Source organism: Chanodichthys erythropterus, chromosome 14, assembly GCF_024489055.1.
Source record: "Chanodichthys erythropterus isolate Z2021 chromosome 14, ASM2448905v1, whole genome shotgun sequence".
In the NCBI taxonomy this organism is placed as follows: Eukaryota; Metazoa; Chordata; class Actinopteri; order Cypriniformes; family Xenocyprididae; genus Chanodichthys; species Chanodichthys erythropterus.
This window is the reverse complement of record NC_090234.1, coordinates 43,931,198-43,948,939: the sequence shown is the minus strand read 5'-3', so window position 1 is coordinate 43,948,939 and position 17,742 is coordinate 43,931,198. Positions and strand designations below refer to the sequence as shown.

At 36.8% G+C, this 17,742-nt stretch overlaps 1 protein-coding gene across 7 annotated transcripts in view; it reads left to right on the top strand.

Moving 5' to 3' along the window:
- dgkh (diacylglycerol kinase, eta) overlaps positions 1-17,742 on the top strand; it is a 111,539-nt gene that overhangs the window by 67,819 nt on the left and 25,978 nt on the right. For all 7 annotated transcript variants that reach the window (XM_067408807.1, XM_067408806.1, XM_067408805.1 and 4 more), the window contains 10 exons: positions 6,785-6,947; positions 7,466-7,574; positions 7,714-7,853; positions 7,939-8,020; positions 10,824-10,915; positions 11,022-11,121; positions 11,237-11,525; positions 12,588-12,719; positions 14,694-14,828; positions 17,635-17,742. The exon at positions 17,635-17,742 is cut by the window's right edge and continues 10 nt beyond it. In XM_067408807.1, coding sequence (XP_067264908.1) covers positions 6,785-6,947; positions 7,466-7,574; positions 7,714-7,853; positions 7,939-8,020; positions 10,824-10,915; positions 11,022-11,121; positions 11,237-11,525; positions 12,588-12,719; positions 14,694-14,828; positions 17,635-17,742 — 1,350 coding nt within the window. The remainder of the gene's footprint in view (positions 1-6,784; positions 6,948-7,465; positions 7,575-7,713; positions 7,854-7,938; positions 8,021-10,823; positions 10,916-11,021; positions 11,122-11,236; positions 11,526-12,587; positions 12,720-14,693; positions 14,829-17,634) is intronic.

The following is a 17,742-nucleotide window of genomic DNA, read 5'->3' as shown; positions in this document are numbered from 1 at the left end:
ACCGACGCATGTAAACATAACCGCCTCTGGTGGACCATGTGCTTGGAAAATTCAAGATGAGAGCAAACAAAAGCACTCTCCCATACCCGGCTCTGTCTTTCTATGTCCCTTTCTGCATTATTAACCTGCTGCTGAGGATTCATACCTTACCTGTTTGCTCAGTCAGCCTGTCTCAGAGCATATGCCACTGATTTCCAGGAAATTGCACATTGCCTTTTATTGACAGCTGTATGAATGCTATTTAGAGCCACTTCATGCTCAATATCTTGAAGGTTAAAAATAGCTAATTGACTGTGTCCAAAAGCTGATAAATTCTGCTTTCTCAGGTTGTATGGGTTAGAAACATGTGAATTCAGTGTTTGTGCAACATCCTGAAATGAAACCTTGAAACCAGGCTGCTTTGGGGCACCATTGACTTCCATAGTATGAAAAAAAAAATACTGTGGAAGTCAATGGTGCACCAGAATTGTTCAGTTTCCCACATTCTTCAAAATATCTTCCTTTGTGTTCAGCAGAACAAAGAAATTTATAGAGGTTTGCAACAACTTGAGGGTGAGTAAATGATGACAGAATTTTCATTTTTTGGCACATATTGTTATAATAAACAGAAAGTTATCATAGAATGGTTTGGACGATAATATAGTTACCACTAGAGTTGTCACCACATTTTCAGTTGTCGGTACCAATACCAATACTCTGTACCAATTTCAGTACCAAAACAAAACACAAAAACATGCTAATTAAACAAAGTATCTTATTAGTTTAATCAATAATATTTTAATAATAAAATGAAAATTCAGTATAAAATATATTTAAAAAGCAATACCATTCTCTATACTTCAAGTAATTGAAAAATTCAGAAATATAATTTTTAAATAACAAACCTGAGCTTTTATGTTACATTTAGATTATGTACATTAAAGTAACTGTATATTAAATTTAAGAGGGAGATAAAAACATTTTAATTCGATTGTACTTTTTCTTTAGTCCAAACTGTGTGTTCATGTTTTTTATTAAATACTTATTAAAGCTACTGGAGTTATTCAGCCAAAAATAGAAATGTTTTTTTCTGACTGACTGATACTATGACATAAACAGTGCTAGCCATTCATCTAACAATTCTAACAGTTATTTCGTATATATAGGTAATCAAAAAGCCTCTGGTATGTAAAATTAGTAAACCCTTATCTTGTTCTCCCATTTATTTTACCCCAGTAAAACTTAATAAATGGTTAATAAGGACACTTGACTGAATGAATGTTATCTGTGCATCTGCTAACTGTTAAGTATGCAAAATAAAATATGCTACAACATTATTAATGCAACCCCTAACATACCTGCAAATTTAAACTCACCTGCTGAAAACAGTACGCCAACAGAGTAGTATGTCTGAATTCATAGTATTTGAAAAACAGTAACCCAAAAAAGGCCCGGATGACCTACTACTTCCGCCCAGATTCTGAAGTGCGCATTCAATGGACACTTTATCCCATGAGGCCACTGGAGAGGATTTATGAATGGAGGTGAAGCGACGCAACTGACACTAGTAGGTCACGTGATAATGACAACATGGAAGATGTTGTACGTCCAGATTATGTTCATACTCACATTCATACTATATAGAACATACTCTTTTAATGGTCGAGAAGTAAGTTCAAATTCAAATGTAGTACCTATTTAGACAGTACATGATTTTGGATGCACCGTTGGTGTCTGTCTTTAAGGTGCTTTAATAAGTTTGATTTATTTCCTCTTATTGTTAGAAAAATTTGAAGTATTTCCATATGTTGCTCTTTGCTGGTTAACCCGGTACTTCAGAAACTCTTGTATCATTTGCTTTTGCTTTTTTTTTTTTTTTTAGTACTGACTTGGTACCGAAGTACTGGTACTTTTGAAATCACTAGTTATTGCTATAGTTATTTTACTTGGTGTGAACAAGCTTGTCATTGATTTTATAATTTCTGGGGTCAAGAAAAAGTCAGAGTTTGCAATATATTTCCTCCTCCGCTACCACGGAATGGGCTTAAATAAGCAGTAAGGACACTAAATATCACACATGCGCATTGCAATAAGTTGACAGAAACAGGTTAATGTCTTTACATGGTTGGCAAAATTGCGGTAAGGGGCAAAAATCTAGCTGTGTCAATTGGTTTATGCTTAAGCCATTTATGACCTTACTCCGATAAAGAAAAATGGGTTAATGCATTTACATGACCACATGCATTGTCTTGTATTGTGTTGTAACATGCATGTAAATCAAGTACCAGTACTAGTTATCACTAAAGATATCATTCTTGGTGTGAACAAGTTGTTGGATAGCTTGGTTTCAGACACAGACAGTGATTCTGCAATGGTGGTTTCAAGACTTCCGTTTGGCCATGTGTGTGTCACGGAATGAAGGAAGGATGCAGATGCAAGTTAAATCTCTTTAATAGAGCTTCACACCGAAGGTAGTCAGATTCAACATACACAAAGAACATATAACAGTCAGCAGGAGAGTGGTAACACAGGGACGTCGATGGGCGGTGAAGATCCGTGAAGAGTGATGACCGAAGAGCAGTGTCCGTGAAGTAATCCGTGCGTGAAGTCCAGAGAGTAATCCAACGAGAACACGAAAACCAGGAAGCAATGAATCAAAGTCCAGTCCAGGGAAACACACAACAAGCAACACAGGAAACAACACGCGGACACCGTACAACGATCTGACAAACAAGAGACGAAAGACAAGGCGTTATATAGGCAGATGGTAATTGCTCACAGCTGCCGCTGATCAACAATCAGCGGCGACGCCCACACAAAACAATCAGGTGACACACCCACACCATCACACAGACACCAGAATGAGACAGCGGATTCATGAACCGTGACAGTGTGAAGTCAAATCTTATGAGCACTGAGGGCATCCACTATTGATCAGAACCTCAAAGCTTCTCTGTCTTTAATTAGCGGAGCACATATCGGATATATAGAGATTAGTTGGGGCCAGACAGAAATGTAATGAAAATCAATGGCTGTGAAGTTTTGGCTGATATATTTTTGGATCACTTTGTGTTAATTGGCTGTTTAAAATAGAAGAAGAAAAAGGTGGTAGGATGGACAGATTGAAGACTGTTAATCTGCTAAAGAAGTAGAGAGGGATACAGAAAGCATAAGGATGCGATGGGAAAGTAGGAGAGTCCGTCACGTGTAAGGAATCCCCCGCCTCAGTGTTAGGTGGCGAGGAGAACTGCATCTTAATTCGCTCAGGGCTGCCTTTGGCACGTGCTCGAGCTTCGTGACTCAATTTGCCTCAGCCTGCCTCCAGGAGAGAGAGCAAGGGAAAAGAGAGGTGGGGCTTCTGTTAGACTCAAAGGGGTCTACTGACAGACGTCCACCCACGCGTCAGTGTCTGCTCGCAGCCACACGGATAATACGCGAACCTACGCTTAAGGGCAACTGTCAGCTTTACTAACACTCATGCATGTTTAGATCCATGTACCCAAACACAATGCAACACACACTGATGCATCTAGGTACAGAGAGGTGAATGCACTGTGCATGCATGTGCGCATGCAAACAATTCCTCACACACATAGTCGCACTGGAGGGACAGGAATGTGAAAATCTAAATGATGCATATGGTGAATCTCATAAACACAGCGGGTTATTGCTCACAGCTACTGGCATGTTCAGAGACTGTTTACTGCACATGCTGCATGCATGCATGTGATCACACCGACTGCGAGCACATTTGGCGACAGCTCCTCATTCTCGGCTCTAATGAAGACAAAGAAATCAAAGTGCTGGATTATTTACACGCAATACATCATTTTCAGTGAAAACATACTAGACTGATGGTTTGCTTTTTCTTGTGCTGCAGCACAAAACACTTCCCACTTCTTTCTCTGCGATTCATTCTTGTCCAGGCATGAAGAAAACTGTTCCTAAGCAACATGGAGTCAACAAAAATCTACGTGTTATCTTTTTTTAGCATGCAAGTTCTGGCATTTAGTTCATGTAGTTTAATTGGTGAGCACAAACACACAAACTCATTTAAGCTCTGTTCCAACATGAACAACTCAAACACGCAAAGACAATACTCACAATTATTCCAGTGTTGGGCGGTAGCACATTGCAAAGCTAATAATGCAATACTACTAAACATAAAAATTCTTGTAGTTTTATAATAGATGAAATCAATAATGATGCTCCAAAATGATTGTTTTTTTTTTGTTTTGTTTTTTTTACCAAAACACAGAAACCGAAATTAGAGGTCTTCATTTAGCCAAAAACCAAATATGTACTCTCATATCGAGCATAAACAACGCAACCTCAGCGTACGAGTGCTTGCCTCATTGTAACCCTTCTTTTTCCAATTATATTCCTCCGACCTTTTCCAATTTGTTAAAGGTGCTCTAAGTGATCCTGGGCGGATGTAACTTCCTGTTGATGTTCGAAGTGTTGTCAAAAAAAAAACAGAGGCTAGCTAGACCCTCCCTCCTCCTCCCCCTCCGTGCTTCCTGAAACAGTCATGAACGCGCATTTAAAATCATTCTTGTCGGTTATTGGCTGGAGCATTTTTATTATGTTTTGTGGTCCAGGCTGCACCAGTTTGTTTTTATTGCCGTTTTCGGAGCTTGTGGCGACTACAGAGACCGCGTTTTTTACAGTGTGTTCAGGGGACAGGCAGCTAGCGGATAGTGAGGAGATGTTTGCTGTATGTGACACAAAATGTTGTGGCCTAAAAACGAGTGACATCACTTAGAGCACCTTATATTTCAATTTTCAACAGCATTTTTCAGAAATCGCTTAGGCCTACTGCACCTTTAAGTGTTACAACACACATCATCTTGCAGTAGTGGATGCACCAATATGCACATTTTATACGGATTACATAATCTGTAATTTGTTTTAGATTTGAACCAGTTCATTTAATAGTAGACATTTCAAGCTTTCCATATATATATTTATCATGTCTGTGAGGCAAGTATATGCCGAGTTTCAGTTCATTTTTGTGACGCGCTCTAGTTCACTGAGGGCACATGGTCTAAAGGCGTGACTTAGGGCGTGTCCGAGTCTACTTTTTTTAGTTTATTAATGGGAAAAATGGTCGGCGTGCCTGCGCATTCTATCTATCTTAGACGCTATCTAAAATATTAATAAAGATATCTAGTTATGTCATTTGAAAGTTCTAAAGGTTTACTGTCAATCTACAGTGTATTTTTCATGATATAGATGCTCCAGCAACAGTAATATTGTCATTTGTGTCGGGTGTGCAAATGACAACACGCAAAATCAAAACGGACTCCATACCTTTGTAAATGAAATAACGATTCAAAAGCATTAAATCCATGAATTATTGATACATTGTCCATTGTTTTTTTTCTGCTGTAAAGTTGGGCATTTTAACATGGGGGTCAATGAGATTCTGCTCTCTTTTGGAGCATGTCCTTAGCGACCAGTCGATGATTTGCAGTTTAAGTCACTTTCGTATTGGCTTCAAGAGAAACTGGAGGAGGTTGCCGCTTGGCTGAAACAAGCAAAAAACGCTTGCGTCTTGCCTGGCGCTGCATTGCGCCGTGTATGATAAGGCACTGAGACGGCAGAAAGCGCATCCTGTTTATTTTCATTATTTTATGAAAGAACAAAGTTTTGTTTTTATTGTAAGTATACAGAAATAAAAGCAAATCAATAACAGTTTCAAATGTTTGATTATTCTTATCTATATGACCAAAAATTTAGTATTTTAAGCAAAGTCCGTTTAAGACAAGTAATTTCACTTGGTGGCCATCTTTGAAATGCCTCTCGGGCATCCTGGGCATCATGCAGATCTCTTTGAATGGGGAAACATAAAATGTGACCAAAACTGTTCGCCAATCTTACGATTAAATTTCATATTTTAAATCACCAATGAAATCTGACAACAACTGTCTCATAATTTGTTTTCCAAATGCTTGAATCATGGCAAAAAAAATACTGTATTTTTCAGGCTGGATCAAGCTACGTAAATGCGCAGACGTAAATGCGCGTCTCCTGTGCCTAATTTCTGAGGCGCGCGTCTGACTGTTTCTATAGAAACCGGTGCTTCTAACGGCCGCTGCAGTGACGCGATGACTTTACCAGTCGGCGATTGGCTCTTATTTAGAAGGCGGGACTTATTCCGCCATATTTCACTTTCTCCCATTCAAAACAATACGAGTGACACGTCTTGTGTTATTCTATAGTCTTTGTTTTAAGTTAAATGCAAGTGATCGCACCAGCGCTTCCAGGTCATGCAGTAAATGCGCTCTCCACACAAACACTTGAATATGCGCAAATAAAATCGCATATTTATCTAGGTTAACATTATAGCATTAGATTACTTACATGTTGTGATAAGACATATTCGAGGTCAATGAATGATGAATGATAGGCGAATGTTTGGATTTCCGTTAATGCTCTGTCCGTCACAGACTGCGTGATTTCGCCACTTCCTGTGGAGATATTTTTTTCTGCGACTAACCGACTAATATCAATTTTGGTCGACTAGGCCTTTTTTCGTCGACTTTTGATACTTTGATTGATACTTTTCAATAATAAATGAATTATGTTTATTTATAATCAACTTTTTGCTCGCTTCATCCACCATCTTGGTTTGTTGCAGTGCATTCTGGTATTATCTTCTTTACAAAGGATGATACTGCCTTACAATTTGGCCAAAATATATCTATTATAGAAAATATATATAAAGAGAGAGTGTTTACCTTTTGAAAAAGCTATTAGAACTAAAAAGTTTATCATCTTTTTTGTTCTTTTCCTGTCACAGGTTTCTGGAAGGCCACCTGTCCCCCATCATGCGCTAGTCCACTCCTCGTGTTTGTCAACTCAAAAAGCGGAGACAACCAAGGGGTAAAATTTCTGCGTCGCTTCAAACAGCTGCTCAATCCCGCTCAGGTCTTTGACCTGGTCAACGGTGGACCTCATTTAGGGTAAGACTAGGATGTCAAAGGTCACGGAGAGTGAACTATTGATCATTGTCTTAGAAGCAAATCAATTCTTTTGCTTGTTTTGCTGATGTTTACAAAATGGTTAGTTGATGTATGATGTGTCCATGCATTTAAAAAAAAAAAATCAGCATCCAGATTTTATATTAAAATTATATGAAAGTATTTTTCAGGTCCCAATACCATTTACGTTACTTTTTCCTCCATTTTATCACCTTTTTGGCTAGTTTTAATGATCCTACAGGGGGATAAATTGATTTTTAAAAGAACAAATATTCCATGTAGTCTCTAAAATGTGAGCACAGGCATAATGATTATAAAAGAGTTATAAAAATACTGTTTAAAATAGTTTTAGGTTGAATTTATCTACCCTAATGTATTTCAGGTCCCCTACCCAAACCTGCTCTCACATGATCCATTATTTGAACACTCTGTGTGACACTGTGTTTTTGAGAAGCATTGCTGTTTGTGTCAGTTTCTAAATATTATTTTCTCTTTTTAAGCCTACGCTTGTTCCAAAAGTTCGATAATTTCCGAATCCTTGTGTGTGGTGGAGATGGAAGCGTCGGTTGGGTTCTGTCTGAAATCGATAAACTAAATCTTCACAAACAGGTGATTGAAAAGCACTGTACTACACCATGTAGAGTTGTCACTGTAAGGTTAGGACTTGGCACAAGAGTGCCAGAGCAGATGTTTATGAGGATTTCTTAATGAACTGGCTCAGCGATCTGAACCATCTCATGTTTTGCAGTGCCAGCTGGGCGTCCTGCCACTGGGTACCGGGAATGACCTGGCGCGTGTGCTTGGTTGGGGGCCGTCATGTGATGATGACACGCAACTCCCCCAGATACTGGAGAAGCTGGAGAGAGCCAGCACAAAGATGCTGGACAGGTACAGCGTGCATCCTAGCATGTGTCCAGAACTATGTCACGTGTATAATGTTTGTGTCGTCTACATCTACAACTGTTGTTCACAGGTGGAGTATAATGACGTATGAGATTAAAATACCTCCCAAACACAGCTGCCCCGTCACACCCGAGGAGGCAGAGGACGGCCAGGTACCAGCAACACATCAACTGACACCATTAAAAGGGTTGTTGACATGTCACAGTGTGACACGCTACACTTTATCTAAGGCTAGGCTCCACAAAAATACAACAAAGACAATAAATAGACACATTGGGTCTCATTCATGAAACATTCGTAAATATACGAGTAAATATGTGATTGATTTGCGCGTAAACAGACTTTCCCGAAAACTCTCCTCCTGATTCACAAATACTTCGTAAACGTCAGAAGTGATAGTGAAACGTGTGTGTGTTAATGAATTCCAATCAGTCGTAAATGGGACACGCGTGCACATTCATTCTCAATTACCATAAATCCCGCCCATTAAATCCGACTGACAACTATATATGGGCATTATATTATGACACCAAATGAAGGATTTTGGCCATTTTATAGGAAACAAGTTCCATAGTTTGCCCAGCCCTATTGAAATCAATTCATTATTTGATTAAAGTGCTCCGTTTGCTGATGCTATAGGTGCGTTCACGCGGCCTCGTAATTCCTGTAGTTACAAGATTCTAGCTTGTAAAAAGCGTTCACGTCCTCGTAGAGTTCGTAATTACAGTTTGTAAGCTGGGATTTTCTGAAACATGTGGCCGCTGATAGTGATGCCATGGAAACGCATAATTTCCAGTCCAAGGACCAAAAGGACGTGAACAGCTCCGAATATAACGTCATTTCAAGATAGCGGTAAATACAAGGTGACGTGAACGAAGCTTATTACTGGCTTTCACAACAAAAGTAAAAAGAAAAAACGTATGTAATTACTATATATAATATTTTTTTCAAAATGCTGTAAATATGTACCTTATTAAGGTGAATTAAAATGCAGCCTTATTAATGAGCAAAACGTTCGGATGTTAAACGCACTATTTACGCGTGACTGGGAGCAGGTGTAGATTTCTTTCGTACCAACTAACATTTGGAAAATACGAACATTTTAATGAATCCGAAAATTTACGCCAGAACCACTTTACACACGATTTACACAAAAAAACGTTCTGCTCGTGTTTCATGAATGAGACCCAATAGACCCCAGTTGAGACCCCAGTTGTTTTTCCCTCACTGTACACAAAAGAAAACATCTGTTGTTATCTGATTCACAAACAAATGGCTCGTTTGAACTGGTTATATATAAAAAAAAAAATAAAAAAAAACCTCCTCAAACTTTTAAGCTATTTGGTTGAATTGGTTTAAGGACTCACTGAATTGGTTTGAGCGAATTAAGCCTAATCAAATCAAAATTAATATACTATTACTAATATTTGAAATTAAGATTAGTAAGACTTAATCAGTTTAATATTTTTTAGCAGAATTGGAGTGCCAGAATTAAAAAATTCTACTTACCCTGCATCCCTTGAATGCTCATTTATTAACAATTTTGGCTAATTTGATTATGATATTAGTTACCAGCAAGAGTGTTATATTCTTAGCTGTTTAACACATTTTACTATATGCTGAATCCATTCAGCATAATTTCATGCAGTCATATTTACAGATGTTCTGCAAATTTTTGTGGGCAAAATCCAATTATTTCAATTTTTCAGAGTTTGGAATTTCACATGAGGGCAAAAGATTTCCCCACACTAATTTCTCAGCAAGTTCAAGTTGGTCACATGGATTTTCCGCATTGACCAATAGAGAGCTGCTTGATTTGAAAGTAACTTCTGTTAAATTTCACTGATTTTTTTTCTAATTTCACCGCACCTTAATTGTGCAGATTTTCCCCTCAAAATCAGTGCAGAAAATTGGTAGATATTCTGTAGATTCTCTCTGGGCTTGCTGATTATTGACTGGTTGTTCATGTAATGACTAATGAGCATGTTCACATAATAATTATATTTGACCCATGTTGGCAAAATGAGTCGGAATGCGCACGGGCTAATTATGAGCTACTGGCAAAATAAGTCAAAAATGACAATTTTGGTCGAATTTGAGGTTTTCACAAAAATTAGTTCATTAAGCCCTCATCTAGAGATCAAAATGCTTCACGTAACAATTAAACATCTAAAAGTATCTTTATTTGTACTGTATGTTTTCTGAGAGGAGTAGCCTACCTTTCTTTTGTCCATGAAAAATGTCTCACGCTTCCCCTCAGCAACTTCCTCAGTCCAAGTTTGGTATGGTTTTAAAGCGCAACAGTCCAACTGTGTGAATATTCATGGTGAATTTTTGATGGCATGAGTCTAAACCAATGAAATGTGATTTTCAATCTCATTCTGATGTAAACAAATCGATCTCACTCGCGCTGACTGACAGATCCGAAGCATGCGCACAAAGACGCCTCAGACAGCGCGCAATCCTGATATACATATATGAACAGAATTACAATACTGTGAAATATAATTAGTAAAATATTGAAAAAAAAGTTGAATATATATATTTTTCTATAGATATTTGGTTTTGACGAGGTTTGTGCCAAATAAGGTGTTATTAACAGGGATTTTAAGGTATGGTTGCTAGGTGATTTTGTTTTGAACCCTCAGAAAACTTTAACTAGATTTTTCTCAAAAGTGACTTTGCTGACTCTGTCGGCTTCAAACAGGTGTAGCTCAGACATTTTTTGTCAGATTCCAGCAAATCATACATCATTTTGAAGGTTTTTCAACAGATTGAAAATAACAATAACTAATTTTTGAAAAATTGCTCATTGTGACTCATTTTGCCAGCAAGGGTCACTCGTATATTAAAAAATAAACATTAAAATGCTACAAAATATTGTTTAGCATGTAGTTAGGCCAATTGTGGGAAGATGTAGTTTTCATGACTTGTGATGTGTATGGGTGGTTTTAGTTACAGATATCTGCTTATGAGGATTCAGTGGCTGCTCATCTCACAAAGATCCTGAACTCAGATCAGCACTCAGTGGTCATATCTTCATCAAAGTGAGTCGTCAGTCTCACACCATACAGCTCCTATTCCACTATTAACAGAATAAACAGAAACTACTATAAAGACAGCGTTTCTCTCATCTTCTCTCTTCTCCTCCAGGGTATTGTGTGAGACAGTGAAGGAATTTGTGGCCAAAGTTGGAAAGTGTTATGAGAGAAGCAGTGACAGCACAGAGGAAGCTGATGCACTGGCCCTCAAAGTGAGTCTGTGATGTTGCACCTCATGACCTCTGACACCTTTCTAAGTCATCCCTCAGCAGAAATATGATCCAGTATGAACCTATTTATCCCTGTCCTTTATTCTCTTGTCTGCAGTGTGCAATTCTGAACGAGAAGCTAGACTCCCTCCTGCAGACGCTGAATTTGGAGGCCCAGGCCATGACGCCCTCAGCCCTCACCACGCCACCCATCGTGGAAGAGGAGGTGGAGGAGGAAGAGCTGGAGGAAGATGAAGATCTGAGTGAAGAGTCTTTAACGGAGCTGAAGGAGAATGAGACGGAGAAGGGCTCTGCTCATAAGCTCTTCAGACCCCGCGAGCAGCTTGTGCTGAGAGCCAACAGCCTGAAGAAAGCGCTCAGACAGATCATTGAGCAGGCAGAGAGAAGTATGATTGTCCAGCTTGTCCTGCTATGTCTTTTGAATAGAAAAGCAACACTGATTTGTTGCTTACAGAATGCTGCTCCAAATATAGGCGTCTTACAAAATCACTAACATGACATGAATTGATTATATTCAAATGAATTAGCCACATTTACATGTAAAGTATTTTGAATGAGACCTGAGCATTCTTCTTGATCTTCAGGGATTTCTGTCCACTTAAATGGGGTATCAATGTCTGTGTCAATAAATCAATAGCAATAATCTGTAATACTCAGTTTCTAGTGCTGGGGAAGGAAAGTAAAAAAAAAAAAAATACAACTTTTATGATCCACTTCAAATGTTGACTACTGTGTGTGTATATATATATACACACACACACACACACACACACACACATATATATATATATATATATATATATATATATATATATATATATATATGAAGACTTCAGATGCAAAAGTCTGAAATTTTATTCTAAAATGAGTCTTCATATATATTAAATTAACACGTGTTAGTGACATTGGGCAATTTTCATGTATTTAAATTAAATATAACAATTTTAAGAAAGAGTAACAAAGAGCAATATTCACTTAAGTGCTTATTTTTTACTAAAAGATTAAGGAATGCCACATGGGAACATCCAAGATTATTTCCTACTGATGATGCAAACAAATCAAGAGTTTTGAATTACATTGCATTTAAAATTGATTAATGGAAATAAAATGAATTGATCAATTCTAGTTACATTTCTGTTTTAAATATGTTTTGAAATAATGTGAGTAATTATTGATATCAGTCAAAAAAAGAAAAAACAAAAAAGAGTTGTTTCTGAGTTGGAGTGATTCACAAAACAGGAAGGGACTGTGAAACCAGTCTGGTGACACCCTCTTTGAGAAACTTATATATATAAAGCACATTGCAAAATTTGTGATGTTCACAATGTTGTTTAATGTTATATAAAATCATGAATATTGATATATGTAATATTACCCTGCCCTAACTTATTCTAAGTTCCACGTAAAGAAGAGCATGTATAAGATGGCTGTGTTTGTCTGTGTTGTAGTGGTGGATGAGCAGAACGCTCACACTGAGGAGCAGGAGCTGCAGTCTCCCAATGACTTCAGGAAGGACAGTGAGGAGGAAAACAAAGACAATGAGAAGGACGAGGACACTAAAGAACTGGAAGTTCTGCCCTGTGAGTTTGCACTTTTAAATCTCAGACATGCTGTCGCTGTTAACTGTGACACACAAAGTGTTTTTGCCTACCGGCCGTAAAATCTAAATCCTCCAATGGGCTGCATTCAAGTGATGTTTTTTTTTTCTTACTGGAGCCATTAAAAAGGCTATTCTTTCCAATTAGTGAAATGATGTACTGTGCACAGTATGCACATTTTCTGTATGCTTGGAATACCGACATGATTTATTATAGTTTCCATAATGTCAATTATACCGTAATGGGGAACTCTGCACTAGGTACTACTTCACCACAATGCTATTCACATGACATAACTTTCCATTTCAAGTGTGACAAAAAAAAAAAAAAAAGCCTGGAAGTAATATTAGCCATGATTTTAAACATCTCTTTTTAGACTCATTATTTGATAAGACTGTTTTTACACAAATTAAATTCAAAATACAAAATAATACTAACATATAAAAACATAGAAGGCAGTACACAGTACATATTGCACAGTATTTAGTATATTAATATTCCATTCTGAACACAACTGTCTTTTCAGAATATTACTTATGGATTATTTAGGATTATCTGTTTGCTCTCTATTTAGGATGGATAGTGTGTGAATTGGGATTCAGTCTTGTTTCTGATCTAAAGCATTTAAATGTGTGAATGGGTTAGTGCTGCCCTCTAGTGATAAACATTGTATAGTAAATTTCAATATATATAGTAATTTTAAAAATGGGGTCTGTAATAACAGCAACATAAATGTTTTGTAAACCTTTAATTTGACACATTAAAAAACACTTTACTCTTAGTTGTTTAAAAATATATTATTATTATTATTATTATTATTATTATTTTAATAGGGTTTATTCATAAAAAATATTTTTACATTATTTATATAAAAAACAAAATAAACCCTCAAAAAAGGCTTTTAGACACATTAAAAAACATATTACTCATAGATGCTTAAAAAAAAAAAAACTCTAAAAGACACATTACTTTAGTTGGTAAAATATATTATTATTATTATTATTGTTATTATTATTATTATTATTATTATTTAGGGTTTTTTTTATACATAAATACCAAAAAGGTATATATATATGCAGTACATATTGCACAGTTTTTTGGTTTTTTTTGGAATAGATTCATACTGTCTTCGTAAGTTAAGTACTGTTTTAAAGTTTCTTTTAGTCAGACAGGACTGTCAGGACCAAAGACATTAGACACATTACATTAGACACATTACTCTGAGTTGTTAAAAAATATATTATTATTTTTATTTCATTAGGTTTTATCTTTTATAAATAAACACCAAAAAAAAAGCTTTTAGATGCATTAAAACACATTACTTTTAGTTATAGCTGTTTTTATAAACCCAGAGTGTTCTAAATGGGGAGACAAGCTTTTGTTTTGCAAAATTGCCCAATAACACAATCTTTTTCCTTCAGAAGGTTCAGGATTTCCTTACAGCTTAAAGACTGTAAGTGTTTATAGCTGTAAATATATCTGTAGGTTTCCCAGAGGATCCCTGTGCTATGTTTCTCTCTATAGAGAACATATCTTTGTTTGCTGGACAGTGGCACTTCCTGTTTACATAGAGGCCTGCTGTCTGCTCATGTTTCTAGTGGGGCATGAAAGACTAGCTTTATCCTCTAAGTTGGTCCAGTCCCTCAGGGCCTCCTGATCTCGCCTCCGTTTCTCCTCCGTCTCACAGCTGTTAAGTGGCCTTGATGTGTTTTGGTTTGTTTATGTGGGTTACGTTCTGCTGAATCTGCTGGATCTGCGTTACGGTGGCTTTTTCACTTCTCGTTGAGAGCCTGTGACCAGATGCGTGGGTTGTTCTTACATGCTGGAAAAAGTTGAACGTTTACAAAACAGCATTAGATTTTGCTGCATAATGGGCACATGGACAGATATTGCTGTGATGAATGAGTCTGTTGTACACATGAACTCATGTTTTGTACTGTGTTTGTACCTCTGCAGTGGCTAAGTCACCGTGTTCACCGCCGGAGAGGCGTATCAGTCGCAGCACACAGTCCTGTGGCTCCTTTTCCATCACTCCCTTCACCACAAGCAAGGAAAACCTGCCTGTTCTCAACACACGCATCATCTGTCCCGGTATGACCACATGAAATTACCCCATGTGACCACTGAAATCATCAATATGAGCCACAACATGTTAAAGGGATAGTTCACCCCAAATTGACATGTCTGGCATCATTTACTCACTCTCATGCTGTTCCAATCCTGTGTGGCATTTGTTTTTCCGCTAAACACAAAAGGAGATGTTAGGAGAGATTTCTGAGCTGCTCTTTTCCATACAGTGAAAGTGAATTAGCGACCCGTGGTTGCAAAGCTTTTAAAAGAATCATTAAATATTCATAGAAGCAGTCCAAATGTCTGCTGAACCCTTGTGAAAAAGAAGTGTGCTTAATTATATGGAATGTGTACTTGTATTTCAAATCTTAAAAGTATTAAAAAAATATGTTGCCGGTAATATAACATTAATGAAATAAGAAGACTCTTAAGTAAGATTTTTAGATTAAAATATCCAAAAACCACTAGAACAATGTTATATATTTTGGTGACTTTTGTACATTATCCCAAATGTTTCCAAAGAAATCAGCTATTTTAACCAGGACACAGACATTTTTTTGCCTGTCAATGACGTCATACCCGCACTACCCTCAATTTCCATTTTAACTAATATCGATCGAGATTACTGCAAAGTGCTGCTAACTGTCAACACACTCTAATTTATTTAGTATGATTGTTTTAACCATGTAACCATGTAAAACAGCACTGATATTAAAAGCTCCTTTGGACTCGAGATCGGTGTGTATCGCAGGTGTCTTTCATTAGCATTCGCTCCAGCAGCCTTGTTCAGCTCCCATGGCTCTCGACCCATTCTGCTTCATACCAACATAACTTTATTAAAACTTTATTACACCCTTGAATATGATTTCTGCCCGAGTCTGTCGGATTCCTTTCAACCGGCTGTGAAGGTGAGAACCACAACTCCCATGATCCCACGCTCATTTACCGCATTATCAAGCTATGGTATGTTTTGAATACGCAACCTCTACATATTACCAAATGAGGGAAAATTACATATTGTGTCTTTAACCCTTAAATGCATGACTGTTTTGCCAATCATTCTTACATATTCGGGTCTTTATTGACCCGGATCTTTATCTAACACGGAAGGATCTCTACCTGTCGCGATAATATAAAACTCCTCTGATATTAGAGTAACAATTACAGAAGAATAAAATAAATCATATTTTGTTACCTTTTGGAGCTTGAAAGGGCTCCGTTTGAGCAGATTTTTTATGCCATCATCACTGTCCTTGTCAGAGCTCATTTCCCAGTAAATTCAGCAAATAATAGGCTAGTTTTATGTTTGAGGTCACAAATATGAAGCCCATTCGCAATCTCAAACGTATTCTCAAAACTATATAATTTTCAACATCTTCAAAATCAATATTTTGATCGCTAACAGCTTCACCAGATTTGTCCTGTAACAGTTACAGTCATATTTGATTACGTTCAGTACTTGCTCTGCAGTAAATCGCTGAGCCATTTCATGTTTCTCTTATTTCGTTTTCTGTTTAAATGAGTCGTCACTTCAGCATTGTGTATCAGACGTTGCCACCTTGTGGAATAAAGGTGAATTGCACTTATTCTGTCATCTAAGATTCAATTATTGTTGTGCAGAAAAAATATACGTACACTCATACACACCTCGGGTCGTTAGCGACCCTATACAATTTTTACAAAAAATGAATGCAAAAATAGGCATTCTTTTATGATTTTTTTTTGTTATATTTTTTATAATGAATTGATTGAGGAATACCAAGAAGGTTGATGTCTAACTTTAAAAAATGAATGAGGAGGAGGGTAGTGAATGACGTCCCGGGTCACTAAAGACCCGAGGTATGCATTTAAGGGTTAAGTTGTGCTATTTTGATGTGTTGACTAACATATTAAAGCACTTGTAAATTACTCATTTATCATTTTAATTGTAGTGTTATTTGATATTGCATTTAAAATTAACATATTTTATGTATAGGTCATTACAAATGTACAATTACAAACATATTTAAATACATGTCATACAAATTACAAAAGAAATGACACTGAAGTATATTTTAGTTCACCATAAATGCAGTACACCTTAACCATTTTTCAAAGACAATAGAATTATGACATTACATATGAAATTACAATATGAACTTGAGTCTTACTTAAGTGGATCAGAAAGCAGCCTAAAGTTCAGCTAATTTAATTTAAATTACATTTAATTTAAACTATAATTCATCTTTATGTAATTGCAGTTAATGTGTGCAAAATCAATACATTCAGTTTGCACTTAAATAAATAAATAAATAATTTTAAAGTATATAATTTCTATAATAAGTACACTTTCCCCCGGTTTCACAGACAAGATTTAAGCCTAGTCCCAGACTAAAATGTATAATTGAGGCACGTTTATAATAGCTACTTCAATATCCTAATTGAACTAAGGTATAATCCTGGCTTAATTTCTTTTTCTTTTTTTTTTTTTTTTAACTAATGCAAAAGATAAACCTAAATTTCAGTCTGTTCCTCACACACCTCAGTGCACAAGTCATAGGGACAATTTTTATGATACTTTTAAGTGTTTTTTGGTTTTTTTTTTTGGAGCTTCCTGCACCATTCCTGTTCTCTGGAAGAGAACAGCATCGACATTGTGCCAAAAATATTATTTTGTGTTTCACTAACAAAATAAAATTATAAGGGGTTAAAACATTATGAGCGTAAGTAAACAATGACAGAATTTTCCTTTTCTATTTTTCTAAGGGAAATATCATTTTCATTATGGTTTGCTGATGCTTGTTTGAGTGTCATGAAATCTCACATTCATCCTTGGGTCGGTCTTTAGGTCTGCGGGCTGGTCTTGCTGCCTCCATCGCTGGAAGCTCCATTATCAGTAAGATGCTGCTTGCCAACATAGATCCATTTGGTGCCACTCCCTTCATAGATCCTGACC